This window comes from Hippichthys cyanospilos, chromosome 9, assembly GCF_059441005.1.
Source record: "Hippichthys cyanospilos isolate Australia breed blue-spotted pipefish chromosome 9, RoL_Hcya_1.0, whole genome shotgun sequence".
Lineage (NCBI taxonomy): Eukaryota > Metazoa > Chordata > Actinopteri > Syngnathiformes > Syngnathidae > Hippichthys > Hippichthys cyanospilos.
Genome location: NC_142377.1, coordinates 22,454,361 through 22,472,769, shown reverse-complemented (window position 1 = coordinate 22,472,769; position 18,409 = coordinate 22,454,361). Strand labels below are relative to the sequence as shown.

Sequence of the window (18,409 nt, the reverse complement as noted above, 5' to 3'; positions counted from 1 at the left end):
CCCTCCCAAAATACAGGTGATCAACCGTTTGAAGAAATCATAATTCATTCGAGAACCCGACGACTTCCTAAGGTGTATCACACACGTGTTCATTCCCAAGTGTTTCTTATTTATGGGCAAACTTGAAAAATAAATGTATAAAGAACGAAATATGTAGAGAACGTTTTTCATCAACGTAACCGATTATTACTTTGGTCCCTCGTTATAACGCGGTTGATTTTTTTAGCGGCCTCGCTGTTTCACGGATTTTTTTTTCTTTAACAGCCTTTGTGTATTCCAGATAACAAAATATGTTAATTCAATGTTGAATTACGGTCAAAACGGTTGCTATTTGGTTAAAGTTGACAATCTGTGAAATACACGTCAGCTATTATTAATAACTATTACTATTATTAATTTCAAATGTGTCCAGTCTACGACGGTTTGAACTTTGGGAATGTTTAGATAAGTGATCAATGTGGGAAAAATGTAAGTCAAAGAAAAGTACATCAAGTGTATTGTGAGTATTTTTAAAGCCTTAAAACATGTATAATAATTGTATAAAAAAAGGCTACTTCCCGAATTTTGCTTATGGCAGGTTATTTTGTATATAAAAAGTAAAAATACATTAAGATTTCAATAGGTAATTGGTAAACATATACATGTAAATATATATATATATATATATATATTTTTTTTTTTTTCAATGCTGTTATAATGATTGACATGCTTGGCTGTCCAAAGGCTACGTGAAAATCACCTTTGACCTTTTGGAACATATTTATTCTGATAATTTTGTTTAAAGTCCATATTTTACATTTGCAATATTAACGGCCCAGGTGGTCGGAATAAAGAATAAAAATAACTTGTAATTATGCAAGAAAATGACAAAGCTAGCAATTTGTGAGTGCTGGTGATTAATAGCCTGGTTCGAAAAATAACATTGCATAATGTGTCTAGTGTTGTTATATTACAAATTGCATTCAATAATAATATGGCAGCTAACTAACGAGGATATTGAGGCGGCGTGCCGTTAATGAAGTAATGGCAACACACCCACACACACATCACACACACTACACACACGTGAATGGAATGAGTCAATACTGTAACTCTTCTGCAATCACAGGCTGACTTCATCCTTCAACCAGCCCGGTGTGTGTGTGCGTGTGTGTGTGCGTGTGTGTGCGTGTGTGCGCGTGTGTGTGTTGGTCAGCGTTGCGTGTTGATTGCACATCGTTACGACAGAAAGCAGCCTGATGGTGATGGAAGGAGCCAGTGTGTGTGTTTTATTTTGTTTTGTTTGTTTCAGTGGGAGATGAAGTGTGTGTGCGAATGTGTGTGTGAGTTGGGTATTGCCCAAAGTTGCATTTGATGGGCATATAGCAGGAGAGCAATCAAAGCGTGGAACACACACACTGATACGAGCGCGCACACACACACACACGCACGTTACATTTATTCCATTTTTGTGTTGACGAACATTTGGAAAGTTAGCGCTTGCTCCTGTTTAGGACTCAACCTTTAACCTTGTACGTTTCCACGGCAACAACCTACGGTGGCCCTGAAGTGTAAATCACACAAACAAAACCAAGCAAACAAAAAAAAAGGTAACTGCAAAAAAAGCACGTATGTTTTTTATTATTCTTTACAGAATATATTTTGATTATTACGCACTAATGTAATTCTATGATGTTTTTGTTACCGTTTTTGATGCATTTCTATAATGTATTAATATTCATTTAGAGGGTTTAGGAGCATTTTCGGTGGTTTGGAACGGATTAGGCTATTTACACGTAAATATCGGCTCTACTTATGGTTTACGTTATGAAATGACACCCAGAACAAATTAATTTCATAAGTAGAAGTACCACAGTGGTCCGAAAAGTACGCTTATTATTATTCATGAACTTTTTCAGTGCCGAGCACTGCATTTTGATGCATCTTTCCAGGCTGACAGAATATTGTATTGTATGACTATGTAGACATTTGTGATAGGATATTAAAGATTGAATTCTATTCTTTACCTAGAAAAAGAAAGTAAGATTTTCCCTAATATTGTTCTTTAGTAATCGCTGTTTGAAACGTGGTCATTTGACTGACTCAAGCTATTTGGGACATAAGGAGAAAATGTTTTGTGCACAACAGTGACTTTGACACAAATATATACATTTTTATATACAACAGTTCTTCCCTGTGATAAAACGTGAACAAAAACAGTCAAAGCGTATTTGAAATGGCAAAATAACAGTTTGCGTGTGTATAAAACTACATTACAACAGTGTTTGATTGGCATATTATTTAAAAAAACAAAAAACAAAGGTGAAATCAATTCTTGTCACTGACGCGCAACCTAAGTATTTTACATGACAAAAATTCTGTTTAAAAATGAAAAAAAACCCACATTTGACGAGAATTCTTGTCGTTGACGCACAACAACAATTTTCAAAGACAAGATTTCTCGTCCGTGGCACCGAAGGAGTTAACATGTCGAACACATCCAGAAAAATCCAAAGAAAAAGCGAAGCGCTTTTGTGGTTTTCTGCTCCTTGGGTGCTCGCGAGTGCAACATGCACGCAGACACACTGGGAGAGGATCTTCTTATATCACTTTTGCGTCATCCGTGATGACCTCTGTTTGTGGGTATTAAAACACACGCATGCATGCGCGCACACACACACACACACGTACGTGCACACACACACACACACACACACACACACACACACACTGGGCTGCCTGGAATTGTCTCTGTGATGAAACCGGCAGTAACTGTTGGCATGTCAACTCCATCCTCTGTGACATGGTGTGTGTGTGTGTGTGTCTGTGCTTTGTTGTGTGTGCGCGCGTGTACAACCTTTGACCCTCTGGCAATGTCTCTCAACACCATTGTCATCAGTAAGACATTTCCAAAGCAGAATCGGCGGTAGAGGCTGCATGACGTTTTTGGGATCGGAGCGGAAAACGTCAAACAAAAGTCGACGGGAGCAAAAACTACGACGGCGTTAAATGAGATTGTATTTTGGATCGCGTCAGTATCCAAACTTTTCCGCTTTGCTTCGAGTTGAATTTGAATATTTGATAATATTCTACTTTGTATCTCTAAATATGTGTCTTCGGTGTAAATTTAGCGTACAGTGGTCCCTCGCTATAACGCTGTTCACTTTTCGCTGATTTATTTTGATGCGATTTTGCTTTTTTTTTTTTTTTAATTTCCAGATCGCAAAAGAAGTTAATTCAAAGATGAATTATGTTCATAATGGTTGACGATCTGTGAAATACACGTGGGTTACTGTTAGTAACTATTACTACTGTATTATTAATTTCTTATGTGTTTTTTTCGAGCGTTTAAATGAGAGGAAAATCTGAGAAAAGTGTATAAAGTGTATTGTGAGGGTTTTTTACAGCCTTAAAAAATGTATAATTGTCAAAAAAACTAAAGATGGCTATTTCACAAATAATGCCTTTATGTAGCTATCAGCAAATCAAATTTTATGTTTTTTAACACCGTGACAGGAAGTAGTTAATGCCAAGGTTTCGTTTCTTGAATGACTCATGGAAATGGCAAAAATGGACGCTTCAAATAGGACACTTCCTGTATGTTTTTACACATGATTTAGTGATACTTTTTGAGCTTCTTTCACAGTGCGACACGACATCGTTTTTTAGGGGGGGATCCATTTTGAAAGACTCCTGGAAATGGCAAAAATGGGCGCTTCAATCCAAAATAGGAGACTTCCTGTCTTGTTTTTGGACATGTGCCTCTCCCGATATTAAAGATGTCTACCAACTTTCGCGGATTTGAAATTGTCTTAGGGGGCTGAATTTTCACAGAGAGTCTTCGAAACGGTGAAAATGACAAGACTTTCTGCGTATTTGCGAGCACGTTTCACCCAGGCTCTTTTGGTGATTCCGCTCACGATAGACGCCTCTTTCCAAACTTTACGTTGCCGGGCGCAGCTGAATTTTCAAAAACCTGACTTGACCTTTCGGGTCGAAATGATTCCGCGTTTAAAGCTCAGATGGGAAAACTTTGGCATTGACATCCGTGGCGCCTTCTGGGTTGCAAATAAACAAGCGGCATTTGCAACGAGGTGCAATAAAGTCAGCCCGATGGAGACGTTGCCACTTTGGGCTTCAGCGAGAGCGAGCGAGCGAGCGGGCGGGTGGGCGAGCGAGCCGGCGTCAGTCTTGACGCGTCTCCCCAGGTACGTTGCATCAGGCCTTCCTTGGTTACGCTGCGTCCGCTGCCACTAAAGACTCATTAAGGAAGCCGGCAGACTCCCCGCTTTTGTCTGGCCCGCCGGCCTCTGCCGCGCACACGCACGCGCTGACCCTGGCCACCACATGTGAACGATGGGATGTTTACTCAATTAGGTCGGGACGTGTTTCTCCGTCACCGCTTTGATGTGGCGTGTGTCAATGGGTTCCAATTAAGAAACGGCCGGTAGCGATTATAACGCGATTATGAAGTCATACACATCACCGCGCACCAAAGTACCGTCATTCCCCAAATATAAGACATACCTGTGTATAGGACGCACCTTTAACGCTAGGGTCAAATTTTCCGTGGATCATCTGCTGATGGGCCGCAAAGGAAATAATGAGATTTTGGAACTTTGGAACTTTTTTTTTTTTTTTTTGGCGCCACCTCTGGCTGCTCTTGATATTACATTTTGTAGTGAGGAAGGACGGTGTGGCTTATGTATGTGGGTGAAATACACATTGTTCTGTATCTCTGGCCCAAGTGTCTGTAAAATTGTATTTTCTTTGTAAGAATGTTGTCATTTATGAGAACATGCCCAAAATTTGTTAGTTTTTTGATCCAATTACGTTTTGTATTGAAATTAATAGCAATTGTAATTCAGTTATAAGGTTCATTTCATCAATGTAATTTGTGTAGATTTTTGTACTTTTTGAGGCGGCAGCCTCTAAAGTATTTTGGCAAGCTCATATTTTAAGCACTTTATATTTGCCAGTTGCCCCCCCCCCCCCCCCAAACTGAATAATCTTATCTTTTGCAAAAGTCTTCATATTTTCTTGTGTTCATTTCCGCAAGTTATATATTTGACGTGGGTTAAGTGTGTTCTAGATTTCCCACATTGTGAACGGTAACGTTGAATGCACGTTGTTTTTCCTTTTTCTCATGATGCAGCTGTGTAATATTCCTGTGGTTGTTTTTGTTTATAAATTGCATTTTTGGGGGGGTGTGCTAGCTGAAAATCTGGTGGTGGGATTACTGTCGATTTCTGTCCTGGTTTTCGCCTTAAATGTGATTTGAATGTCAAAAATATACGCGTAGCATATGTAATAATACGCACGGCAAATATTTTTTTCCAGCTACCCTTCAGTTGATTTGTCCCAAACACATATGATTTCTTCCACGTAGCTTGATGGGACGCCCACTTATTTGAACGTTTTGGAGGCGCGCACCCTTGCTTACATGAACAATTTGCTCGCAGGGATGTTTTATCTCCCACGCAGCCGGAGGCTTCTCCCCGAGCTCCCGGCGGGATGCCCCGCGGCTACGCGGACTAGAGAGCGCATGCCAGGAAGTAGATTCAAATCACAGGAAGTGGAATGGGATGCGGATCAAAGCGGCGCAGGTGGCGCGCTAATCCGGAGATTGAGGAGGTGCGTGCGTGCGCGTGTCGCTCAGGCCATAGTTAATTCAGACACTTGGCCTCTGATTTCATCACGTCGCTTATGAAAAAGTTTAACAGGCACGCACACGCAGCATACACTGCGCCTCTGTTTCTTCAATATTTCATCATGTGGCATAAAAACACGCTAACCTCGTGAAGAGAACCTGCTGTGTGTGTGTGTGTGTGTGTGTGTGTGTGTGTGTACGAGGCCAGCCAAACTTTGCCCTATCATTACTAATCATGGAAATAAAAACGCTACACATATTTAAAAGATTGAATAAGGTACAAAAAATGTTCATTAAGGGATGCCGCTCTCAAATATTTTGCTTTTTGGCTATCCTTCCGCATATTCTATTGAATAATGCAGTATTCCGATGAAAATAGTGCTAGTGCTAACAATGGAGCTGCCGTTAAATCCGAGCAAGATACGCCATGTAATACAACGTCAGTGTAAATATGTTATTTTTTTAAGGCATCCTGAATTAGAACTAAACTTAATTTTATGACATCTTAGAGTAAAAAAAATATCTCTATAGGTCAAGTTCAAGTGCAGGGTCAAGACAAAATCGAGATGAATAGTTTCTTGTTATTGTATATGTGAAACAATCACACACACATTTAACAAATGATAAATTACAAGTGAAGAGAAAGGCAAAACTCTTAATTTGTCCTTTTCAATTTCATATGAAATGAAAAGAGATGGACGGATACGGTTACTCTTGAGAAATAAAATAAAAAATGTGGGTGTGTGGATGTCAAGCTTGAGTCAGATCACAGATAGGGAGTCGGGCGACGTCATTTTCTGTACAGCAGAGGCTTGCTAGCTTCCTACATAAATTCGTGCACATCCTGTCCGCTGATCAAATATCGTCCTTCTCTCCCTTTTGTAGGAAATATTCAAAAATGTGAAAAAATTAAGTAAAAAAATGCTTATGGAAGCCCAAAAATGATCAAATAGATAAAAACAACATTTTGAAATAAATCGGGGGGGAAAAAAACTGAATTGTTCTTGTGATATGGCCATTAAATTGTAAAATCAGTGATTATGAAACACGTCATAATCAACACTTGAGGAATGTCAGTTTTTAAAATAACTTTAAGTACTTTCCCGCATACCCTTTTTATTTCCGAAAGATATTTTTCGTATAAGAGTATCTTGAGCTTGTTAATAAGATTACATAAGGTGAAGCAATACGTGATTGGCTAATTCCTTACTCATATTAATCTTGCATCATACTGTTTGCATTTATTTACTTTTGACACCTTTGGGCTTCCATACAAGGAGTCACACGTAAGGTTGCAAAATGCTTTGAATGAGCGAGCCAGTTCACGGGAGATCACGTGACTGAAATGGAACCGTACAGTACAGTACAGTACATGCTGTGGAATTTCAGCATGGCCGTCGACTGCAAAAAGAATGTGATACTAAAGAAAAACACAAATAGCATAAAAGCGCTTAATGAAATTTCCTTTTACAGCACATTTCTATATGTTGTGACATTCATTTTTAAAACCTTTTTTTATAATACAAGCAAGTGTGCGAGTAAATTTTAATCAAGGAGTGAATTTAAAAGTGCGCTTTTCCAACAGGAAGTGTGTCAGAGGTCAATTTGGAAGCTGATATAATGTTTTGTTTGCGAATATCACGTTATATGGTCGCGACGTGAGTGACGTGTCTGCTGTCTGACGACGGACTGACACTGGATTGCAACATCGAAACCCCGCCCCAGATATGTGACGTCACCGCGCGAGGAGAGGCTCTCAACAAAGGCGAACTCGCCAGCTTCTCGAGCTTCTCAGTCCGCCGAGAAAGTTCTGGAGGACCCGCTCCGAATTCTTTCTGTTTGCTCCGAAGCCCGAACAAAACAAAAAGTCAAAGTCAGCTGTGCGTTGGTGACGCAAAACCAACTTGTTTTGGCCGTTTTTTGCGCAAGAGAGAATCAGGCGTCGCAGCCCGACCGATCGGTCCAGTTTGACCCGGGACGGAACTTGCTGCTATGGCCGCGACGGCTCGTCCTTAACGGGGCGTGTCGTTGACCAGCTCCGCGGGGTTCTACTGGAGCTGGAGGCTCTCCTCAATGCAAGGTAAGACTTCTTCTTCATTTTGAACGAAGCGACACAACTCGAATTCAAAAGGCTATTTTTGTTTACCAACCGGATCAAAAGTATTAACGGACTCAAAGTGTGCTTGGTGGACCACCAGTGGTCGCCAAAATAAGGGAAAAATATCAGACATTCGGAGTTAATAAGGATAATAAACAGGTCGTCTAAAACAAACAAGGAGCAGTGTGTTTGTTTGGGCTGTGTTTGCCTTGCAGTTTGGTCTTCCGGGCTGGGTTTGCATGTTTTGTTTTTTTCCCACTTTCCAAAAACAAACAAGTTCATTTAGTTTGCTTGAACGCTCCAAAGCATCGGTTCTCAACCTGGAGTCCGCGGACCCCCGGGGGTCCTTCATCTGGCTGCAGGGGCTCCGGGAAATAATTAGGGTTATTAACCCGAGTGTCCGGAGATTATTATCAGCCAACCCCAGCCCTATCCATACATAAAGTATATACATTTTTCGTTTTTGTTTGGGAACCTATGTCCCCTTTGTCTACAAAAATTGTAAAAATGTGATAATAGCAAAAGATTCAAGAGATTTCTTGTCATATGTATCGTTGTACCACACAATGAAATTCTTATTCTATTCACTTCCCCCTGCAGCAGACTACATTGCACAATCAAGCAAAAAATAAATAGCAATAAACTGTATATTTATGACCTTGAAATAGGAATATTTATCATGTCATAATTACAGTATTATGTCTTGAAGGCGTTTGCATTATGAAAAAGCTGTGTAAAATTTCCCCCAGGGGTTAATCAAACTTTAGAAACTTTTCAACTTGACAAAGTTTTGAACTGACGCGCAGCCATAATCAATAGAAACGTACCCTTGATCAGTCATCCAAAACTATTCTCAACCGTATCAAGTGTTTGACACAATGATTGCGTTTATAAAGTAATATCAAGTGTCAGTCACATAGCACTAAGTTTATGTGTCATTGTGAAACTGCAAGCTCCCACGGGTGTGTGCGTAGGTGTGTGTCACGGGATGTTGTTACCATGGTGACTCAGCTTGTTTGACAAGAGCAGCGTTGGTCAACAGCTGCTTTAAAAAAAAAAAGTGAAACTATAAATCTGAGTAATTTCCGAGAATAGGAAATCACTTGTTGATTATTTGGTTTGTGTGTGCGCGCGTGTGTACGAGCGCGCGCGTGTGTGGTCGCGCATGCATGCGTGCGGTCGCCGCTATTTAAAACGGTTAAAACTATAAAGCGTTGTGCTCTGATGCAACGATTTGAAAGCGTCTGTCAGCTTACAGGAAGTTGCATCATGGAGCCTATAGACGCGTCAACACGTGAGGGGCACAGTTGCAGTTGATCTCCCCCCTTTACCCTGCCAATATTTATGGCTCAAGGGGGAACAACAGAGGGCGCCGTTGAGTCGAGACAGTTGGACGATTATAACGGAGATACGAAAAACTACGTCTTTGGGATTGAATGAGTTATTTGCCTGCTACCCCTTCTTTGGACACCCCATCAAAAAAAATAAAAAGTTAGCATTTGCCTATAGATGCCCGAAAATGGTGGCAAAACACGACAACATTTGTGAAAATTAATTAAATGTCTAAACTCACTTCATCATACGGTTGGGGCTACGGTTTACCGTCATCGCTGTTGAATAAATATTGTAGATTCGGTGAGATCACAGCCTATTTCCCTTCTCCAATCAAAGATGAGTGTGGGCGTGGCCAAGCGCTGTTTGAAGAGATTACTGGACGAGCCCCAGGATGCCTCGCCCAAGTGCAAGAGAGTCTGTCCGGACGTTGCGCCGCTTTCGCCTCCTCCCGACGAGAGCCCGGCGCTTCGCCTCGGTCCGGCTGAAAGCCCCTCCCCTAAGTCCAACCGGAGCCAATCAAAAGTCAGGGTTGGTCCTTACTTTCTGTTCGAGCGCTGCGAGGGCGAAGACACGTACCGAGCGATGCACGCCGCCACACAGCAGCAGTACACGTGTCAGGTAACCTTTGCGTACTCAAACACCCCTCCCTCTCTCCCCTCACCCCCACCTGACCCTAACTGTCCGGTTTCCGTGGTTACAGGTCTTGCCCCTGGCCAGCTACCAGGAGAAGCTGTCGGCCTACGCCCGGCTGGGTCGCCACGGCAACATTTGCGGCCTCCTGGACACGGTGATCCAGCGGGACGGCGCCTATCTGTTCCTGCCCGCCCATCACGGCGACATGCACGCGCACGTGCGCGCCAGCAAGCGCCTCGGCGAGGAGGAGGCGGGCCTCCTGTTTGCGCAGATGCTGGAGGCCGTGGCGCACTGCCACCGCCGCGGCGTGGTGCTCAGGGACGTTAAGCTGCGACGCTTCGTCTTCACCGACAGATTCAGGTGAGAGCACCCGCAGAGCGTTCAAAACGTGACCGATTTGGGTTAAAACGGTCACGGAATGTGACGATTGGCCCTTTTATTTTACTGTTGCTAACCAAAACGGCAGCGTGCAAACGGTGAGTTTTGCAAGTATCAGAAAATGTCATTTTAACATTTGAGCTGTTGTCTACCCAGGACCCGCGTTGCTCTCCTGGGCCTCAACGACTGCGTGGTCCTCCAGCGGGGCGAGTCGGACTGGCTTTCGGACCGCCACGGCTGCCCCGCCTACGTGGGCCCCGAGCTCCTGGCCAGCGGCAAGGCCTCGTACCCGGGCCGGGCCGCCGACGTTTGGAGCCTGGGCGTGTCGCTGTACACCATGCTGATGGGACGCTACCCCTTCCAGGATACGCGGCCCGCCGCCCTCTTCGCCAAGATCCGGCGGGGAACCTACGGCGTCCCCGCCTGGCTGTCTCCGCCGGCCAAGTGCTTGATCGCCTGCATGCTCCGCAAGTCCCCCGCCCAACGGCTGCGGGCGTCCGAGCTGCTGATGCACCCGTGGCTGAACGGCCGCCACGCGTCGCCGCCCGCGCCGCCGGGCGCCGCCGCCCCGCTGGGCGGCTCGGCCCGGGCCCCGGAGTTGAGGCGCGAGGACGACGAAGGCGGCGACCAGGTGGTGCCCACGTGCGCCCCAAAAAACTAAGAAAACTTGACACTACTCCAGAGTCCTGGATTACTTGAGCCGCAAGTGCCTTCAACCTCCCTGCAGCGTGGGACTCCACTCCAGGGGTGTCCCAACTGTGGCCAGGGGGCCATTTGTGGCCTGCCATCCATTTTTAAGCGGCCTGCAGCCTATACTAAAAATGACGTTTGCTACCAATAAATCTGCTGCATATTTTGCAGGGCTTTCTAAATCTGCACGGTTGAAAATACCCACATAGAAACTAAATTAGCAACATTACATAGCACGGTGAAAGAAAAAAAATACAGGCAAAAATGGCTTCCTCCACTTTTGGAACAAATTGAGGAAAAAAAAAAATCACATACTATTCCCTATAACCCTCTTTACAAATTGTAATATGACAGATTTTGTTTGTTTGTTTTACTTCTGAATATACAGATGTGATTTGGCTGCTGCTCAGTGCAGGTATTTACGAAATATTAGATTATTTTACAGTGGATTACAAGGTCTTTGATACCCCCAAATCTTGCAAAAGCCTAAACTCTTTGGCATTTAAAAAGATGTTCTGGTTAAAGGCAGTTTGGACCCTTGCTGTAAAACGTTTGGACACCCCTGCTCCACACAGTAATATCCTGCTGAAACCCATTTGCGTCCATTGTTGTGGACATTAGCTTTTTGTGACAGCAATTGTCCAACTGAGTCCAACTTTGTGTGCTTTGCAACAGCTGGGCAGATAAATCCACCTGAGAGCCATCTTAGTCATTTGTGTCCACTGTAGTGGACATTAGTTATTGGCCTACATCTTTTGACTCAATGGAGCTACCTAACCAAGTCCTAATCTGTTCAGTGTCTCGTATGTTTGGTTTGGACACTTGTTGTTTTGCTTGGGCAAAAATGAACACAACGGTGGACAAAAATTGGACCTCAGAATTTCCTTGCGAGGGATAGGGGACAAGTCCTGGTGCGATCAGCAAAAATCACCGACTTCCGCCTATTTTCCAGACATTGAAATGGCAAACAATGTCAAATCCCTATTTTTGTGAAATTTACCTTCTCAAAAGCACTTGTTTTATTTAAATTTACTTGAGGACCCTCCCAAAAAATTGAAATGCTTTATCATGCCGCAAGGTGGCGACAAAGCCTTGTTGGAAAGCAATGTGTCATCTTGATGCCTGGGAACATTCTTGAATTGTGAGAAACTTCTTTTATACAAGACAAAGTAGAAAAGTAGTCGCTATTTTGTGTTTTGAACAGCTGATTTAGAAAAAAAAAAAGTGGGGCGTTAATGACTGAATTTTTGCTAGTCACACCAGGCTTGGATTGCAATTTGACATTCAAAGTAATCTTTTCCCCAAAATGCGGTTCTAACTGCATATATTAAAATCACAACCTCAGTGAACGGTCTTGATAAAATTTCCTTCCGCAGTTGGATTCCAACGTCATCCCACAGTGTTGTGTGCATCTACAAAGCGGGGAGCTGCGCCATATACTCCCTGTCTACCTCGGCTCTTGTCGATTTGCTTCATTTCTGTAAGCTTGTCCCTTCTCATCACTCAACAGACCAACATGCGGTCACTCCACGTGTTGTGTGACAACGTGTAAAGTTGTTCACTTTCTAAAACAATGATTTGGAGGCAGCCTATCATTATTAGAGGTCGAATGGAGCCCGCATAACAGCTGCACGCTGAATAAAAATGTTTCACAAAAATGTTCTATTTTGTTGTGTGTGTTTCTCAGATTTGATCCTGTGAGGTGTGATTGGTAGTTTTCATGATTACTGTTTATGCATTTTTATGTTCACTCACGGTGCCAGTCAGCAGTTGGTTGATTTCTCAAAGTAGGAGCAAGCAAGCCAAAGATCAACGCCATCTATGGAGTGATAAATACAATGAAAGTGAAAAGACATCGTAATAAAGTAGAAACACGTAATCTTTTAAAATATGTTGGCCAACGCCACGTTGGCACATAAGAGCATGTTGTGATTCGAGGTTAGTTTGTACACTTTTAGGGGGTGTCAATTACTAGTGGATGTTTGCTAAAACTTTGTCTCATGCTAAATGCTATCATGTTTCGACTTGTAAACAAGATAACGTAACAATTTACCGGTAGTCCGAGTTCCGCGCTCCAAATTCTGTTGTACAAGTCCCGCTGCCGAAAGATTATAATTTATTTGGTCCTATTACTTCCGTGTTTGTTCGAATTTCACGCCCGCCTGCTGGTTGCGTCTGTGATTGGCTGAAACCTCCAAGCCTTGACCGGAAGTAACGCACTTTTTCCGCCTAGCAAAAGAAAAAAAAGCATCTATTTTGAATTGAATAGAACATTTAAATTTAGATACACTCATCCTAGCTAGTTGTTTTTAATTTATGAAATATACGTTTTACTGTTAAAAAAGACAAAAAGTGAGAGAATTTGCGAGGCAAATTATTTCAATTATGTCAATTTATTTGGTAAATTTGATTTGAACAAGAATTTCCAAACCTCTTCCGCATTTCAAATATTTCCAAACATTTTTGTGGACTTCAATCTGCTTTAAAACACTTTGAAATGAACAGAGAACGAGAAAGTGTTTGCACATTGAATTTTTTTGCATTCCATTCTATTCTAAGTGTGTGGCCTCAACCAGCCTGTACAACCGAAAAACACAGATCAAACAAAAAGATTTTGTTTTCTTTCTTTTTATTTCACACTCGATGGATGGGCAGACAGTTGATGTTCATTTTGTCCCAGATTTCAAGAAGATAGCCCCAAAAACATCAGTGAGACGACTCAGTAAAACTAGCGATCTGATCATAAGGTTCAGAAGCAATTATAAAGACCATATCCCCTCAGAATGAGCAATTTTGAAACGAGTTAACCGTAATTGTATGAGAATAACTGCGATTTGGTTTGGAGTCCGGACCAAATGTTGCAGTACGGGCGCAGCGCTAGCCTTCGAGTGGAGGACACATTCACTCGTCTTTCATATCTACGGCACAAATGTAGTACTGAGCAGTGTCACAGTCAGAAGCGATGACTTCAATCCCTGTAATAAGCAAAAAAACAAAATAATATTAGTCATAAATACAAATGATGGAACAGTTGCTGTTCGTCATTAAAATATTACCATCAGTCTCGGCACAATTGAGCTCCTCTGTGAAAGTCAACATGAACGAGCTGGCGTACTCCACATCTGATTCGTCAACCCACTGCGTGGCACTCTGGAAGAGAAAAAAAAAAAAAAAAAAACACTCAGGTTTCTGCGGTATCCGCAAATCTAATTGAATCCTTTTCAACGCTGTGCTGGAAACAATATGTTATTCTTTTCAAATTGATAGCAAATGTATTGGAAACATGATGAGGCTTATTGATGAATTGTTACTCATTTGCAAAATGTTGTAACAGAGATTTATGTCAAACTTTGTAAAAAAAAACAAAAATACAAACAAACATCACATTTATTCCAAGGTATTGGATGACAAGTAATATTAAAAAATATGACTTGAATCAGACTCCTAATAATTCTGCATTTGATATGAGCTAGCTTTGCATAGAAAACCAAAGGGAATCAAAGAAATATATAAACAATCTAAAAGTGTAAATAGGACCGATATAAAATTAATTCCATGACATGTATTGAAAAGTTGCAAAAAAAATGAAAATATTCCTAGAGATACCACTAGAAATGTAGTTTTAAATTTTGCTAACTGTATGGGACAGCACTCTATTTGTTTTTTCTTGATACCTCGTCGTTATTGCGGAGTCCGATCCACGAGTTCATGGAGCTGTTTGACGCTTTCACCAGATCAGTGACGGTGGCAAATTCCTCCTCATCGTGGATGGACGCCAGATTTCCACCGCGCTCCTGGCAGTCGCTCTAATAGGACAAATAACAAAACGTCAACAATAGTCACGGGCATCAAAACATATTTTAGCATGATCTTTTTTTCTGATTTCTATTCAAACTTTTTAAATAATATATCAAGCAAGGTGTGCCACAAGGTTCCATGCTAAGCCCCTTTCAGTTCTCGTTCTCGATTTGCACTGTATATTCCAATGATCGTGTGAAAATCCCTACCTCTGACTCCTTGAATGTCCGAGCTTCCTCAATCTGGAAGAAACAGCGATTGTTTAAGCTGGCCCCGCCCTCAGGGCACTCAAAGCCTGGAACGTAAAAAAGGCAACATGCGTCTCATTGCATTGAATCTTTCATTCTGCACCAAATAGTCAACGTTAATATTCAACATATAATCAAAAGTACTGACGGCATAACACCTCGCCGCTAAACAAGACTTTTAAAAACAGAGTCTTTAAAAATTCAGCTAAGTAGAAGTCAAGCCTACGGAAGCATGAAATTATAAACATGTATATCATGTACGTAAGCATGAGCGCTTCCCGGTACCTACTTGGCTCTTCGGTTTCCACTGGTGCAGTCCACTGTAAAGAACAAGAGCATGGTTCACTTTGTGTAGGGCTACAGATTGTGTTCAAGTTTCTCTTTTGGAATTGGTCTTCAGTTTGCGATTTTCTTTCGCTCCCCGTATTTATTTTGAACTATCGATGATCACCTATTACGTATTGGGTATTACTTACAGCGCCAGTCAGCAGTTGGCTGATTCCACAAACGAGCAGCAGGAATGCGGTAGAAAACGCCATCTGGGGAGCAACACACAAATTAGCAAACACAAGTTTAGTCCACAGTCACAAATAAGGATTTTAAACGAATTAAAAAAAAAAGGAGGAGAGAGAAGGTAGAGCTGTTACCTTTGCAGAGGAGAAAGGACGGATGCTGCGGACATGGAGGAGCTCCCTATTTATGTCCTGACCACCACGTCATGTGACTCCCCGGACCAGTTCTGCCTGAAAATCGCAAAAGGCACTCAAAACACCAAAAAATGTTGCCAAACATATCCGGAGGCAAAAAAAATGCAGCTGCAAATTCTTTTGTTTTATCTCTAAACCTGACTCGCAACATAACTCAAAATTTCCATCCATCCATCATTCTGCTTTGTTGTCTTGAAGGAAAGGTTAATTTTCTTCTGAATATGGCATAAAATAGAGTGTTGTCTGGCTAACTTAATTACTAAGACTTTTGATTAATTGAAACTTTATTTAAGTGTTGGAAATGTTGCAAATGTTAATGTTTGCTTGCAGAAAAGCGCTTTAGAAAAAGGCGTGACCTATAAGGGTCACCTCGTCAAATAAATAAATACCCAGTGTTATTTTGTTACACGCGGTTTGATTATTATAACTTCACTATCACAGACAGATCTAGATTTTCACTTATTTTCTGTTGCACGTTTACTTTGCTATTTTTCCCCCAATATTTCTTCCTTTAGTGTCGGACTTGTCAAAATATAATAATTTCACTATCAAAATCAATTCAACATTCACAATTTCGATTTTCATTTAGTCTTATATCTATTGCAGATTTACCTCACAATTCTTTTGTGTTTTTTGTCAAACCAAGCAAAAAGTATTGATTTCATGTATTCATTTTTTTTACAAGAAAAACTAAAAAAAAAAAAAGTGGAAAAAAAATTAAACTTTTTTTTTGGCCCGGATCTTTACTGCAATTTTTCAGCAATATTTATCTTCATGTTTTTTTTTTCTCATTAAAAATCTGACCAGAAAAAATAATTGATTTATTTATTTTTAACCAAACTAAACAAACCCATTTAAAATATTTGACCAAAAACACAAAAAAACAAGCAAAAAAATCTCTATTTTGTAGATCAGTTACAGCGTCGTCACTTATCTTTTAAGTTGGACCAGACAAAAAAAATGTTGGTTTTATGCATTTATTTTTCTTAAAAAATAAAACTAAAGTCAAAATACAATACATTTACATATCAAAAACAATTCAACAACTACAATATGGATTTTTGTCTTTGACCGTATCCATTTCAGATTGACCTCGCATTTTTTCTTGATATTTTTGCTCCTGTTGGACCAAACAAAAACTCTTGATTTTATGTATTTTCTTTTAACAAAAGTAACCAAGTTAAAAAAAAGGGGGGGGGGGGGGGGAATCAACCCCTTTTTTAAAAAGTTTTAATTTATGACCATACCTTAACTGCAGATTTACATCACTAGCTTTCCTCCGAAGAAATGTTTATTAATTTCTTTTTTTAACAAAATAAATAAGCTAAAAAAAGGACTAAAAAGTTCAGTCTCTGTTTTGACGGATTTCAACTATTTTGTTGTCACTCTATCTCCTAAGTTGGACCAGACAAAATCATTTTGGTTTTATGTATTTTCTTTTTGAAGAATTAAACTAAAACAAACAAATGGAAAAAAAAAAAATCTTATACTGCAGGTTTACCTCAGTAAGTGGTGACCACCATGTCATGTGACTCCCCGGACCAGTTCTGCCTGAAAATCACAAAAATCACCCAAAACACAAAAAAATGTTGCCAAACATATCCGGAGGCAAAAAAATGCAGCTGCAAATTCTTTGGAATGATCTCTTAACCTGATCCACAACATGACTCAAAATTTCCATCCATCCATCATTCTGCTTTCTTCTGTTGTCTTGAGGGAAAAGTTAATTTTGCTCTGAATATATCATCATTGAGCGCGTTGTCTGGCTAACTTAATTCCTAAGACATTTGATCCATTAAAACGTTATTTAAGTGTTGGAAATGTTGTGAATGTTAATATTTGCTTGGGGACAAGCAAATTGTGGCGACCTATCAGGGTCACTTAGACAAATAAATACTTAGTGTTACTTCACTACATCGGAGGTCAATTATTGTAACTTTACTATCGCAAATTTTCACTTGTGACCATAGCTTTTTCTGTTGCAGGTTTACCTTGCTATTTTTCTTGCAATTTTTCTTATTCTAAAACCAGACTTGTCAAAATATCACAACTTTTCTTATCAAAAACAATTCAACAACTACCATTTAGATTTTCATTTATTACCATATCTATAGCACATTTCCCCTCACAATTTTTCTTGACATATTTGCTCCTGTCGGACAAAGCAAAAAGTATTGATTTTAGGACTCATTTTTCTAACCAAAAAAAAACAAACAAACAAAAACAACTAACAAAAAAAAAACACACGCACACACAAAACATCTTTTTGTGGATTTTCAGTTTCTTGGTATTTTTCCTCTTTCTATGTCAGACCGGACAAAATGTCTTTTTTTTTAACAAAATAGAAAAGCTAAAAAAAAAAAAAAAAAAAAAAAAAAAAAAAAGGCAAACATGTTTAATCTCTAGTTTTACGAATGTCAATTAATGTGTCGTCACTTTCTACGAATTTGGACAAAATAGCCGGATGTTCAACGTGACTTCCGCCCCGAGATGAAAGCTTGTTGGATGGTAAATTTTAATAGCACACGCAGCGTAGTTATTTGTTTTAAATTTTGAATCGTCTTTTGAAGTTTTTACAATTAAAAAGGACTAAAAAGCGATAGACTTAATAACGTACAGACCTGTTGATTGGTTCTGTGATTCGCTGAAACCAAACTGCGCAAACCGGATTCTTTTACGTAACTTCCGCTTACAATTATAGCTTTTTATTTATTTATTTTTTAAATGAGATAGATGTTAGATTTTAACAGCACACACAGCGTAGCTTGTTGTTTTTGATTTTTGAAATCAAATATATTTTTGAACTTTTTGCTATTAAAAAAGGACAAAAAAGTGATCGCGTTCGCGAGGCAAATTACTTCAATTACTGTATGCAAACGATCACCAACTTTGC

At 40.5% G+C, this 18,409-nt stretch overlaps 2 protein-coding genes across 2 annotated transcripts; one reads left to right on the top strand and one right to left on the bottom strand.

Moving 5' to 3' along the window:
* Positions 1 to 7,375: 7,375 nt before the first annotated feature.
* LOC148419526 (tribbles homolog 3-like) lies at positions 7,376 to 12,424 on the top strand. The gene is made up of 4 exons (XM_088424663.1): positions 7,376 to 7,709; positions 9,399 to 9,680; positions 9,763 to 10,055; positions 10,230 to 12,424. Exons 2-4 carry the CDS (start codon positions 9,399 to 9,401, stop codon positions 10,732 to 10,734), a joined length of 1,080 nt encoding a protein of 359 aa, XP_088280789.1. The 5' UTR covers positions 7,376 to 7,709; the 3' UTR covers positions 10,735 to 12,424.
* Positions 12,425 to 13,398: 974 nt separating this feature from the next.
* On the bottom strand, positions 13,399 to 18,184 carry LOC148419525 (killer cell lectin-like receptor subfamily B member 1B allele C). Its single transcript, XM_088424004.1, has 9 exons — positions 18,138 to 18,184; positions 17,018 to 17,067; positions 15,457 to 15,552; positions 15,286 to 15,348; positions 15,099 to 15,129; positions 14,771 to 14,856; positions 14,438 to 14,569; positions 13,820 to 13,913; positions 13,399 to 13,738 (listed from the first exon to the last, which is right to left on the bottom strand). The coding sequence occupies exons 4-9, from the start codon at positions 15,346 to 15,348 to the stop codon at positions 13,665 to 13,667; spliced, it is 480 nt and encodes a 159-aa protein (XP_088280130.1). The 5' UTR covers positions 15,457 to 15,552; positions 17,018 to 17,067; positions 18,138 to 18,184; the 3' UTR covers positions 13,399 to 13,664.
* Positions 18,185 to 18,409: the final 225 nt, after the last annotated feature.